This window comes from Myodes glareolus, chromosome 10 (genome assembly GCF_982192425.1).
Source record: "Myodes glareolus chromosome 10, mMyoGla1.1, whole genome shotgun sequence".
In the NCBI taxonomy this organism is placed as follows: Eukaryota; Metazoa; Chordata; class Mammalia; order Rodentia; family Cricetidae; genus Myodes; species Myodes glareolus.
In genome coordinates, this window is record NC_142035.1 from 68,536,962 (window position 1) to 68,551,413 (window position 14,452).

The 14,452-nt window shown below is 37.4% G+C and overlaps 1 protein-coding gene across 3 annotated transcripts in view; it reads left to right on the top strand.

Moving 5' to 3' along the window:
* The window catches only part of Ano3 (anoctamin 3), a 237,156-nt gene that overhangs the window by 194,712 nt on the left and 27,992 nt on the right, over positions 1-14,452 (top strand). For all 3 annotated transcript variants that reach the window (XM_087911333.1, XM_087911334.1, XM_087911335.1), the window contains 4 exons: positions 7,262-7,344; positions 7,739-7,879; positions 8,753-8,917; positions 13,724-13,760. In XM_087911333.1, the coding sequence (XP_087767459.1) occupies positions 7,262-7,344; positions 7,739-7,879; positions 8,753-8,917; positions 13,724-13,760 (426 nt within the window). The remainder of the gene's footprint in view (positions 1-7,261; positions 7,345-7,738; positions 7,880-8,752; positions 8,918-13,723; positions 13,761-14,452) is intronic.

The window sequence follows — 14,452 nt, forward strand, 5'->3', positions numbered from 1 at the left end:
GATACCCCAAAACTTATAAGAAAGGAGGGTGTCTCTGGTCAGTAAAAATGATGACTTTTCCCCCTGTCCCAGTGAAATTCCATGGAGCATACTGTGAAAGCCTGGGAAAATGTAAACAACACAAGACTAAAAGTGACTGCCACATCTCTGAATCTAAAGGCATTTTAACACACCTTTAGTGACCATTTAGTGTGGAAACCAGAACAAGGTGAGGACTGGAGAAATAGCTTAGGGTTAAGAATGTGTTCTGCACACATGTTAGATCTGATCCAGACCCAAGCAGGTATTTTAAAAGCTAGGCCTGGTCACATATGTACCCATAACCTTCCCTTTGCATTTGTAGTGGAGTAAGGTAGGCGGAGGTACAGAGACAAGATGATTGCTGGGGTTTGGTGGCTGCCAGCCTAGGTCCAAATTCAAAGACACACTCAAAAAAAAAAATAAGGCAGAAGGCAGAAAGTGACCCAATAGCCTCTGCTGGCCTCTGCACAAACACACACAGGTTTGCACAACCACATACCTATGAATTCACGCAGGCATGCTCACACAGGGATAGATTAATAATTCTTAAGAATTGGAAAAAATCAAATGGAAGAAGTAATGAGTCATCCCTGCTAAGTACTGTGGATGCTTTTGCAGGACTTACAGAGAGGGCCAGGAAGGTTTCAATCACAATGATCCTTCAATTTTGTGACTTCTGTATAAATAAATACTTGCAACAAAACAGAGCAGCGCCTCACCTCTTTGACATGACCCTGTGATTCTGCTCTTTAGCTATTCACTTTAAATGAGGCATCATGAGCACTCTGTGCCTGGTTCCTTATTTATGATGACCAAGAACAGAATGAATGTGATCTCAGCATGCTCCTCCAGACAGATCTGTTCTCTGCAGAACATGCTTGCACTCTGTGATCTACTTCTCCCAGACAATTACCATTAATATGTGATACATGTTCTTTGAGCACTACATATTCATAACAATACTGTATCTTATACATCTACACACGCAAATGCTTATATGTGATTCCATTTCTAAACTGAACCATATCTGCCCCTGTATTGACTTTTTCCCCTCTCTTAAAAATTAACAATGACCTCACTTCATACATTTTCATCTTAAGGTATGTTTATTTTTCAACAAGTAAGGTTCAGTGCAGCCCTTCTTTCTCCACTGCCCCACATCTTCTGTTACCATATTCATTTTGTACCACTATCTTGTCTTTGTACTCAGTCTCCCTGTTGTGAGTTTCATGTGATTTGATTTCTTCTATTCTTTCTGTCTCCTCAAATCTCCAGGACATTTATTTCACAGTAGTATCCCAATTATCACTACTTCTCTCAGCTTTGCCTTCTCAACTATCAGCATCTCAATTCTCAGTTCTACCCAATAACACTGAGGGATGCATAGCATGGGAGAAGCAGCCTAGCTCCCATAGGTTGCTTCAACTTTAAAAATCCCAAATTTCTATTCTAGTCAATAATTGTTACTGCTGTGTAGCACACATCTTGTATAATAGATGACATGCAGGCTTTTGTTAATAATTGTGCAACTGAGCATTAAACATACTAAGGGATGTACGGATTATGTGGTTTTGGGAGGGTTGTTTTGGTTTTTGTTTGTTTGTTTTTCGAGACAGGTTCTCTGTGGAACAGTCCTGGCTATCCTGAAATTCACTCAGTAGACCAAGCTGTCCTCAAACTCACAGAGATCCTCTTCCTCTGGGATCAAAGGTGTGCACCACCAACCGCCCAGCCGCATTACATGATTTTTAATTGCTTCATGTAAAGTTACAAACTGAAACAAAATGTTAGTCATTATTAATGCCAGTTTAGCCTACAACTTTAGTGCTGGGGATCTACCTTGTCAAGAACTGTGACACCGAGTTCAGTTTCACCTTTTTCAGTGCAACTGTTTTTTCTAGCAGATGGTGTTCAACTTTTCATTACATATTGAAAAACTTCGGGAGCTTTAAAAAAAAAATACCGATGTGTCCAGGTGTGGTGCCATGCATCTTTAATCCAGCACCCAGAAGGCAGATGCAAACTAATTTCTGAGTTTCTAATTTCAAACCAGCCTGGTCTACAAAGTTAATCCTGGTCAACCTAGTCTAGTGAATTTCAAGACAGCCAGAGCAACATAATGAGACCCTTTCTCAAAACAAACAAAAACAAAAAACAACTGAAGTTATGTGGTTGTTCCCAGAGATATTATTAAAGTAATGACATTATAATTGTTAAAATATAATTAAAGTAATTGGCATGATGCATAGCTGGGGAATTAAAATATTTCCAGGCTGTAAGATGTTAAGCACAATAAATCTGTCCAGTTCCAATTTCTATTCCTCTCAATGTCCCCACACACCTATCTATCTTCTATGCCCTGTCTGGGATTTTGTCATTCGTGGTCCTGTGTTCTTTCACCCATTGCTTGTTTCAGAGACTGGACAACCATGCAGGATCACAAAGTCAACTGTGCATGCCAAGTTTCCCTCCGCTGATTACCTTGAGATGATTAAAATGCCTTTGCTACTTTTATGATTTGTCAAATGAATCATTCAGAGTCCTGGATCCATGACATCCCATGTCTTGTACTCAGTGCTGAACTAGATGCCAGTTCAACCCTCTTTTGCATCCTAATTCTTCTATTGAGAATGAAATTCGCTCAGGATGTGGTTATACATATCAACAATCTCAGGTCTAAGCACAAGTTCTGGACTAGACAGGGATGCATATGGAGATTGGCAGACAGATGTGTTGGAAGAATGGTAAATAATCCTATTTTTCTTTTGAGGCAGCGTTTCTTTCTGTAGCTTTGGAGCCTGTCCTCAAACTTGCTCCGCAGAACTCACAGTAATCCTCCTGCCTCTCCCTCCCAAGTTGAAATTGGTTTTTTATTCAAGGAGGATGTTGGACAACATGTAAGCCAGTAGGTCAAATATTCTTCTTCTTCTTTTTTTTTTCTTTTGAGACAAGGTTTCTCTTTGTAGTTTTGGTTCCTGTCCTGGAACTAGCTCCTACAGATCAGGCTGGCATTGAACTCAGAGATCTGCCTGCCTCTGGCTCCTAAGTGCTGGAATTAAAGGCATATACCACCATCGCCTGGAAAAATCTTCATTTATTAAGAGCAAGCCATGACATTTATTTTACTTATTTATTTTTAATGAAAATGGTTCCCTCCCCGTCCCCCAGATCCACCTCCACTTCCTTTCAGAAAAAAAGCAAAACGTCCAAGAGACAACAACCAAACATAACATAACAAGATACAATAAGGCAAGATAAAAGTCCTCACATCTAAGTTGGACAAGGCAACTCAATAGGAGGAAAAGAGGCTGGTCTCTCCAAAATCTTTTTTAATTAAATAATATTACTTAAGACTTTGTGAATTTTGTGCCATGTGTTTTAATTTTATTTACCCCCTTCTTGAACTCCTGCCAGATCCACCACCCATGTGTATCCACTCAACTTTGTGTACTGTTTTATCCTGTCAAATCCAGTTTGTGCTACCCTTATAGACTTTGATGTGGGTCCTTCCACTGGAGGATGTTTGATGTATCAGGGACAGTCAAAAAAAAAAAAACCAACAACAACAACAAAAAAACCCCAACTGTCTCAGTGGTCAATAGATTCTTAGTCAAGGGTGGATCCCTGCCATGTCCCTTTAGGCTTGGGTCCTGAAACACTGGCAAGGGTCATCCAAAGAACAAGGAATACCTATACACAGGGACACACGTGCAAAGAAACTGGCACCATGGAGGGAGGACTCTCTAATCATTACCAGCACAACTCAGAAGTCATGCTTATTAGGTACAGTACATGTGGAAGGGTTAGTGTCAGTAGGAGGTCTCTGTAGGTTAGTAGTCTCAGGCTTTCACACCCAGGAGAAGGAAGCTGTAATTGTTAGTCTTTGCACACACTGACCAATGTCTCATAAAGCTTCACACTCAGACTCCTGAGGAAAGATTTTATGAAATATATGGGTAATGTCTTTGCCAATTTACTGTGGACAAATTGGTCTCAGAGTCCTTGATTGGACCTTGATCGTGTCAAAATATACATTCATCCAGTATTTCACTCACTCAGGGCTTTCTCCAATCCTTACAGGAACCCACCTGTGTTCTTCATGCTGGACTTTTGCTTGGCCTGAGTTGGCTGAGGTCTTGTGCACCACTTCTCACCTGCTATGAATGTACAATTGCCTTGAAGTATCCAAAACCATAATTTCCTTGCAGTCATCTGTAAGAAAATTATACCAGTGAACTGTGCAGGATTTTGTTGGTTTGTTTTTTCTCAGCCTACATGTCAGTTCATTTCTAATCCCTGTGCTTATGATTTGTGCTACTAGCCAACTTAAATCTGTTTATGTAATGCAATATGGTCATGCAAGCTGAACTCCCTTATGCTAACCATAGGAGTAAAAATTACTGTGACATCATAAAATGCAAACCTGGGGAACACTACACAGTTGTTATGAGGATCCAGCCAAGTAATATATTTAATCCTCTTTGTTTTTTTTAATTAGTTTGTCTGTGCATGTTAATTCGTGTCCCTAATATCAGCAATCTGAAGACTGAAGTAGGATATTCAGTGTTTTGAGACTAGTCCGAGCAACACAGAAAGCTCTAGGCTAGCCTGACATGTATAGAAAGAAACTGTCTCGAAAGAAAAGATATTGGTATACTTCTGTTTGATACTGTAAATTAATGGTAGAGGAGTTTTCTGGCCATCACAAAAAAAACCCTCCAAAATAAAGAAAACAGAAGTATTTTAAAACTGTTATTTATTTTCGAGACAGATTCTCTATGCAATTCTGACTAACCTAGAACTCAGTATGTAGAAAAGACTGGCGTAGAACTCACAAACCTATGCCTGTCTCTGCCTCCTAGTCCTGGGACTAAAGGTGGGCTTCACTATGCCCGTACCTGAAACTGTCTTTCAAAGTATAATTTACATTCATTAAAAACCCATAAATCAAGCACAGTATTACTATTTTTAAAATATATATAAACTTGAATAAACACCACTTTCATTAAAGTAAGAATACACTACATCCATCGATTTGTGGTGATCGCCAGAAGCAACGACTGTTACAATTTTTTTTTTCGGAAAATTCCAAAATCTTTTTTATTCTTTTTTTAATTTTTATTTTTTCATTCAATTATTTGCACTACCTTCCCTCCTCCCAATCCCCTCCCATTGCTCCCCCACATCTCCTCCTCCCTCTCCTGCCCTGTGGGAAGTCTAAGGCCCTCCCCACTACATCCAGGCCAAGGGAGCTGTGCATCCATATAGACTAGGGTCCCAAAAAGCCAGAACATGCCGTAAAAACAGGTCCCAGTGCCTTTATCAATGGCTTCTCAGTCAGCCCCCATATCAGCCACATTCACAGAGTCCGATTTGATCACATGCTCATTCAGACATGGTCCTGCTGGATTTGCTGAGCTCCCATTAGAACAGGCACGCTGTCTCAGCTGGTGGACCAACCCCTCGCGATCCTGACTTCCTTGCTCATCTTCCTCCTCCTTCTGCCTTTCAACCGGACCTTGGGAGCTCAGTCCATTGCTCTGATGAGGGCCTCTGCCTCTATCTCCATCTATCGTCAGACGAAGATTCTATGGTAATATTCGAGATAATCATCAGCGTGATAGTGGGGCAAGGACCGTTCAGGGCCATACCACCCTGAACATGCCCGATCTCGCCTGCTACAATTTTTGAAGTTATAAATTTCATCCTTGCTCTGTGTCTGGCACACTAAGCTATTCTGGAAGCTTTCTTTCAAGTTAAGTTTAAAAGTGAGAATGTAGATTTCCTCAAGAGCTCAAATAAATAAGCCATGCATGAAATGAATGTATCTCGGTGAGAATGGACTTTTAACACACAGCCTAATTCAATATTGAGTTCAATAAAAATGTCATCTTGTCTGGATTCAGTATCTGTTCCTGAACCTTATGCTTTGAAACTTCCATCGTTCAAGGTCACATTTATTTTATTTAGATTTTCTGTTGGTTGTGTCTTGTTCAAGTATATGCTAGTAAGGGCCGTTATGAGGCAATTTCACACAGTTCAGTGATAAGCCTTGACGAGACTCGTATTAAATAAAATGTGATTGAACATTCTGTGTTTTTAGTCATAAAAAATGTAAAGTGTTCTTGGCCAGAAGTCATGACATATTATCATTGCTTAATTTAAATTGAACCTCGTTTAGTCCCAAAGAAAATCACACAGAGGTCTCCATAAATTATAAGTTGATTGGCCCATTGGCTCAGGCTACTTATTAGCTCTTGTAGCTTATATTAACCCATTTTGCTGATCTATTTTTGCCATATGGCTCAGTACCTTTTTCAGCTGGCAGCTCACATCCTGCTTCCTTGGTGGTCTGTGCAAGACTAGGAGGAATCAGCTTCCTCCTTCCCAGAACTCTCCCATTCTCTCTACTTCCTATCTGGTTTTCCCACCTATACTTCCTGTCTGACCAATCAGCGTTTATTTAAAACATGATTGACAGATTACAGACAATTCTCCCACACCAATAGTACCTGACCAAAACTCAAGAGCAGAAAATAGATAGATTCTTGTACAGATAGTTCGTTAATATTTGGGACTGTACAGTTGAGCTCTTAGCTAGAGCCACAAAATCCTTAAAGGTGTAGAGTACAGCCACATTCTCTCTCATATTTTTTATGCAGAAACATCACATAATAATTTAGGCATTTCTTAACTTTTTCCATTGTGTCTCTTTCAGCTTGAACATAGCCACATGTGTATGAGAGAATCTTATCTGATCTCTTTTCTCATCTTCCCACTAAGATGACCTTATAATTTATCTCTTTGTCTCATACTATTCTCTCTGGTCTTGGATGAATAAGTATCAAGTTTTGACTATCATTAGTAGATGAAAGTTTAAAGTTTTAAGGTAATGTTGAATAATCATGAAAAAGGCAATAGCATTTGTTTTTATAATTTTGACTTTCCCAGCATTATTTTGACATACCATGCTAACAAAAACATCACCAATGTTAAAGGTTGCCTCCCTTTAGGCATACATACAGACAATATTATATAAAGACCAGAAAGGAAGATGATATTAACATAATTCCAACATTTATTTAGTAGTGCTTAATCACATTAAACAATTTAATTACATGATAAAATATACCAGTCTGAAGAAAAGCAATATGGTGTGCTTAAGGTGGATAATTAATTAATAATTAATAGCAATAATTATTGCTATTATTATTGTTGTTATTGTTATTATATTTTATAGCCACAGTCTTTCTTGAGTTCTGGAAAAGAAGAAGAAGTATACTGACTTATGCTTGGGACCTTATTGAATGGGAAGAAGAGGAGGTAAGAAAGATATCAGGAAAGCAGAAGTTAAGGAATCTGGGGAATCACATAAAACTCAGGGCTCTTCAATGCACATACCAGGAAGAGAGTCCATCATTGCATCACACTGATGAGATTTCTCACTTCACGAAGGTATCAGGGGTCAAGGGAGAAGCAGATGTTGCTGAAACTATACTTTTAATGTTTTCTTAGAGTGGATCCATAGAAAATTGTGTTAATTAAAATTCACCAAGAGATTTATTTGCAATATAAGTAGTATTATTATTTTTAAAGTATGTATCTTTGAGCAAGCAATATGAAAGCAGGCTAAGTGTAAGAGTTATGTTCATTGTTGGAAGTTTTTCTTTTTTAATTTGTGGAATTGCTATTTAGGTAACCTCAGTTTCTCCCATAGGAAACACTTCGCCCCCAGTTTGAAGCAAAATATTACAGGATGGAGGTGATAAACCCCATCACAGGGAAACCCGAGCCTCATCAGCCTTCATCCGACAAAGTCACACGCCTTCTTGTGTCTGTCTCAGGAATCTTCTTCATGGTAAAATATAGACATCTGTATAAAAATGTTGTGGGACTCCAGGTTTAGAAGGTTAATTCAACATACCAACTAATTTTGTACTCCTAAAAATGCAAAAGAAAATTACCCTTTTCAGTATCACACACACACATACACACACACACACACACACACACACACACACACACACACACACACACACAAACTGCATATAACTGGAAAGCACAGCCAGTCTTGTGACATTTCCTTGCAGTATCTCAGCATCTCTTTGAATAAAACACTTACTAGAAAAACAGTTACCGTAAGACAGAAATTCTGAGAGTTGGCCTCTACAAGCAAAATATCTGCTTAAAACTAAGCCATCTATATGAAAGAGGATTTTTGGACAGAATTTACACTTTAGTGTGATAACTGTTTTCTGTACTAAAACAGCATAACTATTTCTTATTTCTGTTTTGCTTTCATTTATTCCCTAATTTATTTATTTCACTACATATAGTCTTTGGTTGTTGGGGATGGAAATGAGGCTTTACACATGTTGGGTACATACAATAGCAATGGGTTACTATTTGTTCATTTAATGTAACAGATAAAGTTTGTACGTAGCACAAGAAACATGATGTTTTGAAGTGTACTTACAAATGTGATGCTTAAATCTAGCTAATTAAAAATATGTTGCGCATGGCATTTGTATGTTTAAGTTTAAAGCTTACATTGTTGTCTAACTCTAGTTTAACATCCTTCCTTAACGGGGACAACATAATTTATGGATTTTTTTCCCCAGAAAGAGAATTACGTTCAACGTTTGGAGTATGGATTTGTGGTTTACTTGTCATTTTTTAGTAACACGAAAGACATGGTGTCCTCACTTCTCTCTCCTTGTCCTCCCTGCAGATCTCCTTGGTCATCACAGCGGTGTTTGCCGTTGTAGTGTACCGCCTGGTTGTCATGGAACAATTTGCATCGTTCAAGTGGAACTTCATCAAACAGCACTGGCAGTTCGCTACATCTGCTGCTGCAGTCTGTATCAATTTCATAATCATCATGCTGCTGAATCTTGTAAGCATTTGTGACACTATTCTTCAATAGACGTAAAGACAGTGAGAAAAGATTATTCTTCCTTAGTGTTGAAACATGTGTGTGTGTGTGTGTGTGTGTGACACCATGCCAGTTTTTATTGTGTTGTTATGGTAGGAAGTAAATTAAGTCAAAAGGACTGTGTGTTGCTGACATGAGCATGACTGCATCAATGAGCCCAATGCTTTAGACCAATCAGAAATGGCAAAGCCTACCTGCTGCTGTGCTCAAGGTCTCAGTGCAAATGTCCATAGTATGTGCAAGGCTTTCTCCCCAAAGATGTTTGCAACCTAAAGACTGATCCCCTACAGACATTGCTCCCGCTGGGACCAGCCTAACCTGCCGTGCTTTTCAACTATATATAATAAACTTGCTCAGCATCTAGGATGCTGTGGCTTGGCTATCTAAAAGCCCAGTTTAATTGATCACAGTATTTCCTCCCAAGTAACTGTGTTTGTTTTCTCTTCATTCCCTTTCCACCCTAATGAGATCAACCTTTCTAGGATGTAGGAATTAACTATCTTTGACTCTACATGATCATTCTTTCAGGTTACTATGTAATAATTTCTAAAAGGAGCATCTTTGTTTCAAAAATCACATGTGTATATGGACTCATAATTGAATGTATATTTATGAAATAACTTCATGATGCCTGGTCTAGTTCTTAAGAGCTTTAGTCAATAAAAAGCAATGTTTTCTGAACATATAAGACACTAATGACAAATTAAAGAGAATTTAATTCTTTGATCAATCCCCTAAAGTAGATTCCATGTCCAGTATATTAAAGAAGAAACTGAGATTCAAACAATTTAAATAAATTGACCCAAATCTCTCTCTCTCTCTCTCTCTCTCTCTCTCTCTCTCTCTCTCTCACACACACACACACACACACACACACAGAGAGAGAGAGAGAGAGAGAGAGAGAGAGAGAGAGAGAGAGAGAGAGAGAGAAAGAGAGAGAGAGATTTTGGAGAGAATTTTTATAAATAGCTTAGAAATACTCAAATCATGATATTATATTAAGGAATTTACACTTATATTCAATTGTCCCTGACAATGATATGACAAATTTTACCAGGAAGGACTGGCAAGAAAAGACTTTAGGAGAAAATGAATAGCCACTGTGAGAAATAAGCAAATTTTTCTTTCAGAAGCTACCACTTTTAAAATAAATTCTGTTATTCCATTTCAGTTTTATCTATAATGTTATTGTTATTCAGTTTTATCTATATAGAATGTTATATATATATAAATATATATATATATATAATCCCCAAACAGTCCATAAAATCATATCTGTTACTAAACCAAACAGTGTTCAATAAACATTAAAAAAAACTCAATACTAAATAATTTTTAATTCTGAAAATTAATGTAGAATATATACAAAGAGAGAGCAATATCTGATTTTAAAAATGTGTCTGCTGATGTTCGGTGCTTTTGACCTTCTTTCCAATTCACCTGAATATACAGGATTAGTTTAAGAGCTTAATACAAATAAGGACACACTAAATTGTCAAATATTATTTTATTAAAACATTCATCTGACTATCCAAAGGCTACCTTTTCTTATTTTCAGGTCAAACTCAGTACGTAGCTTTAAAATGTGCTTATGAAGGACTGAGCCTAAGTACAGTTATTCTGCTAGTCTAATGTGCTTTTCAGCTCTAATCTGAATGCACTAAGCTATGAAATGTAGGCATGGGAAAATATTTTAAACCACCAAGCGTTTGTTTTTAAATCGGGAGACTAGGCTCTTTAGGGAATTTAGGGTATCCCACAAACCGTGTGCTGTTCTGGAACATTCTTTCCTTTTTGATCCTATTAGATTATTTGTTGTGAACTTTGTTTCGGAATCCAATGTAAATTATCCCTTTTTTAGTTTAGTGAATGAGACCCTGCTTTATTGAAGCCAGTTTTTCCTTTTTTTTATCTAAAGCCTCTCCTCTCTCTATCCCTTCCACCTCCCTCCCTTCCTCCTTCCCTGTCATGTCAGCGTTCCAACATGAAGAGCCGCTTTCTCTGGTCCAGCACTTTGCTAATTCACACCCCCAATTTTTTGGTTCACAGAGCTTTCTCTGCCTGAAATGTTCTTTTTTTTCTTTTTGTATCCTTGGAGAATATCTCTTCATCACTGAAAATAACAGTTAAGGATCACTTCCTCCGTATAGCTTTTTCTGGGTCCCATATGTAGAACAGAATTATCTCTGTTTTTACCCTTGTCATGAGGTCCTGAACTGCATGGGAATCTCTAGAGCAATTAAACAATATCTTTGTGAACATCGTTTTGCTGTTTGTTTTAATACTTCTTTCCCACCGTTAAAATATTGAGTCCACTTAGCTGAGGCCATAGCTTCTTCTTCCTGTTATTGTTTGTTGGTATATTTTAAGCTAGATCCCCTGGTCTCTTTTTAATACTGGAACTGTGTTTAAAATATATCCTTTGAGCAAGTTGTATGGATTTTATTTTTCAAATATTCTAGTATCCTGCCTGTTGTGTGAACAAGCTAATTTTGTTACTTGCATTGTATTCTCAGCGTCTTTCAAGTTTGCAGCATATATTTTAGTTTAAACTAAACCAAATGCTGTACTTCTGCTGACACAAGCACATTTTTGGAAGTAGTATATCATGGCATCTCTAAATAAATTTTCAACTTAGAAGAAAATATGTTCTACTGTAATCAAAATTTAAACATGATTCCATTATACTAACCATAAAAACAATTTTAGAAGTGTGTCCTAAACACACTAAACTATGTATCAAATAGCCTGCAGAATCTCCTTTGTGGAGTTAGAGAAACTGCATTTAAAACAAACATTCTAAAATACTTTGTTTTATTCAGTCCCTAAAATAACTAATTTGTGAGACATAAAATAATACTGATACATAGCCAATATGAGAAAATACATCTTCAAAAATTAAATCATAAGTAATCCAATTTCAAATATATATCTTAAAATCTGGTAAGATGGAACTTGAAGAAATGGCTGCTTTTTCCTCTCAGTTTATTTTTATGTAATGCATCAACAAAAGTTGCTGGAAAACTGATTCCTTCTAATCTCAGAGTGAATTCTAAAATGACTGTCATGATAAAAAAAAATCCTTAGCAACCTGTTTCCCTCCAGGACTCCTCTGGTTTATCAATGGCTAATTTGCTCTGCTATTTATGCCATTATTGTCCTAAGTCTATGCCCATTGTGATGAGACTATCAGTCTCAGGAACTTTGCGTTCATTTTCCCAAGGGATATCCTCAGTCCACATTTTTGCTTGACACGCTCCCTTGCTTCTGAAGGATGCATCATGTTCTTCAAGAGGCTTTTCTACTATAAAGTAATATTTTTAACCTATTTGATTTTGTTTCATTTTGACAAAACAGGGTTTCTCTGGATAGCCTTGGTTGGCATTAGACTCTGTAGACCAAGCCGCTTTTGAGCTCTCAGACATCTGCTTGCCTCTGTCTCCTCAAGGCTGGGATTAAAGGCATGTGCTACCACCCCCTGACTTTCTTTATCTTTTAACATATATGTTGGTCATTTGTGCCTTCCAACTGGAAATTAAGTTCCCTGAAAATATAGACTATGTTTGCATAATTATTATTTACTTCTTCTAAGTTCTACCTAACATATTAGAAATTACTGATGAGCACTTAATAAAATAACTGTATATGAGAAAGAGAAGTTCTGCTTACTGTATATAACATTGGTACATTAAGAAGCTCTCCAATATGGTATCTTGTGCACTATTTAGGGGTTAGAGCCAGAATGATTGTTTGTGGCCCTAATCATTTTTTCTTACCCCAGTTATACAGCCATTTCAAATCATGTAGTTCATTTCATGCAAAGACAACCTACTCTATCAACACAGTTACTAACAAATACCATACATTTGAATGTGTCTAAGTCATGGGTTCTTTCGGCCTTTATAATTGGATTTAGCAACTCATTTTGTGGACTGATTGTGGAGTGTAACGTATGGTGGTACCAATCAGCTGTGTCATTTGGGCATAGACTAGTCAAGTTCTTAATTACCCTGGATAACTTTCTAACCGAAATTTATAACTGTCCTCCAAATGTTATTACCATCTCTTTGGGCATCCAGCTAAAGATATTTCATCATAAAATTTATAGATGTGCCAAGGTTCTATGTGCCAAGAACTAAGACAATGCATATTTGGTGAAAGATGCTCATAAAAGATCATCCTTATTTGCTTTATACTGCACTTCTTACTTAGTATTTTATTCTATCAGGCTATGTGCCATATTCTCAATCTTAGCCTTTTATTCTGTAAGATGAGGTTATTATACTTACTTGAAAGAAATGCTGTTGTATAAATAATATATGGAAAGTACTGGCACAGGTGAAATACTGTAAACAGAAACTATTTTTACAGAATTGGTTTTCAATCTGCATGAGGAAATTCAGTCAGTATTGACAAACAGCGACAGGTCAAATGTTATTTGTAAGCTGATAAAGTCCATCCTGTTAAAAATCCTCAGAGGACCTGATTCTGTCACCTGACTTTATAATGGGAGCATGGAAAAGGCATGGTCTAATGTGGGGCACAGAAAAGGGCAACGTACAATGAGAATAATATGTGCTTACTCATTCCTAGTTCAGATATTTTGTGTGTATACACATATAGAACACTACACACTGTGTTAATAAATATTTCTACTTCGCTAAAAATGTATCCTCTTTGTAGATACTTTTTAGACACTTCTTTGAAGAATGCAAATTCCAGCACTATATAAAATAGAATAATACTTATCTGCACACTCCTTTGCAGGCCTATGAAAAAATTGCATATCTCCTCACTAACTTAGGTAAGTTTGCTCCCTTATTTTACTTGAAGTACATAAATAACACTGTGAATATTAGTTTTTAGAAATTTTGTGTATTTTACCATTTTTATGTCTTCAGTTTTGGAAGGATTTGTAAATCACCAAAGAGAGGTGGGTCTATAAATTGAGCTACATTAGACAACACAAGGTTGCAAAGTAAGTCATCTGAAACTATCCATCAAGACACTAAAAAATTTATTTATCATTACTTGGGAAACTTTTTCCCAGATTTCTCAGTTCTTTGCACACCTTCATGTGTGTGTGATGTGTGTGGAGGAGGGATGTCATAAACATGCTGTGGCCTATGTGTCAAGATCAGTGGAAAACTTCAAGTAATTGATTCCGTCATTCCTTCCATCAAGCAGAGTGGAGGCTCTGGAGTGAGAACACATGGGTGGAAAGCTGTGTTCTGCAGATTATTCTAAGTTAGTTGCAAAGTTGTGATCAATAACCTTGCTTTTGGACACGTCAAATTTGTTGCCTAAAATGAGGATCTCTCTCTCTCTTTCTCTCTCTCTCTCTCTCTCTCTCTCTCTCTCTCTCTCTCTCTCAGAATATGTGTGTTTGTGTGTGGGAGCGAGGGGGTTGGTTAAGACAATGTTTCTCTATGTAGCGTTGTTTCCTGGAACTTGCTCTGGAGCCTAAGCTGGCTTGCAATTTAAAGATCTGCCTGC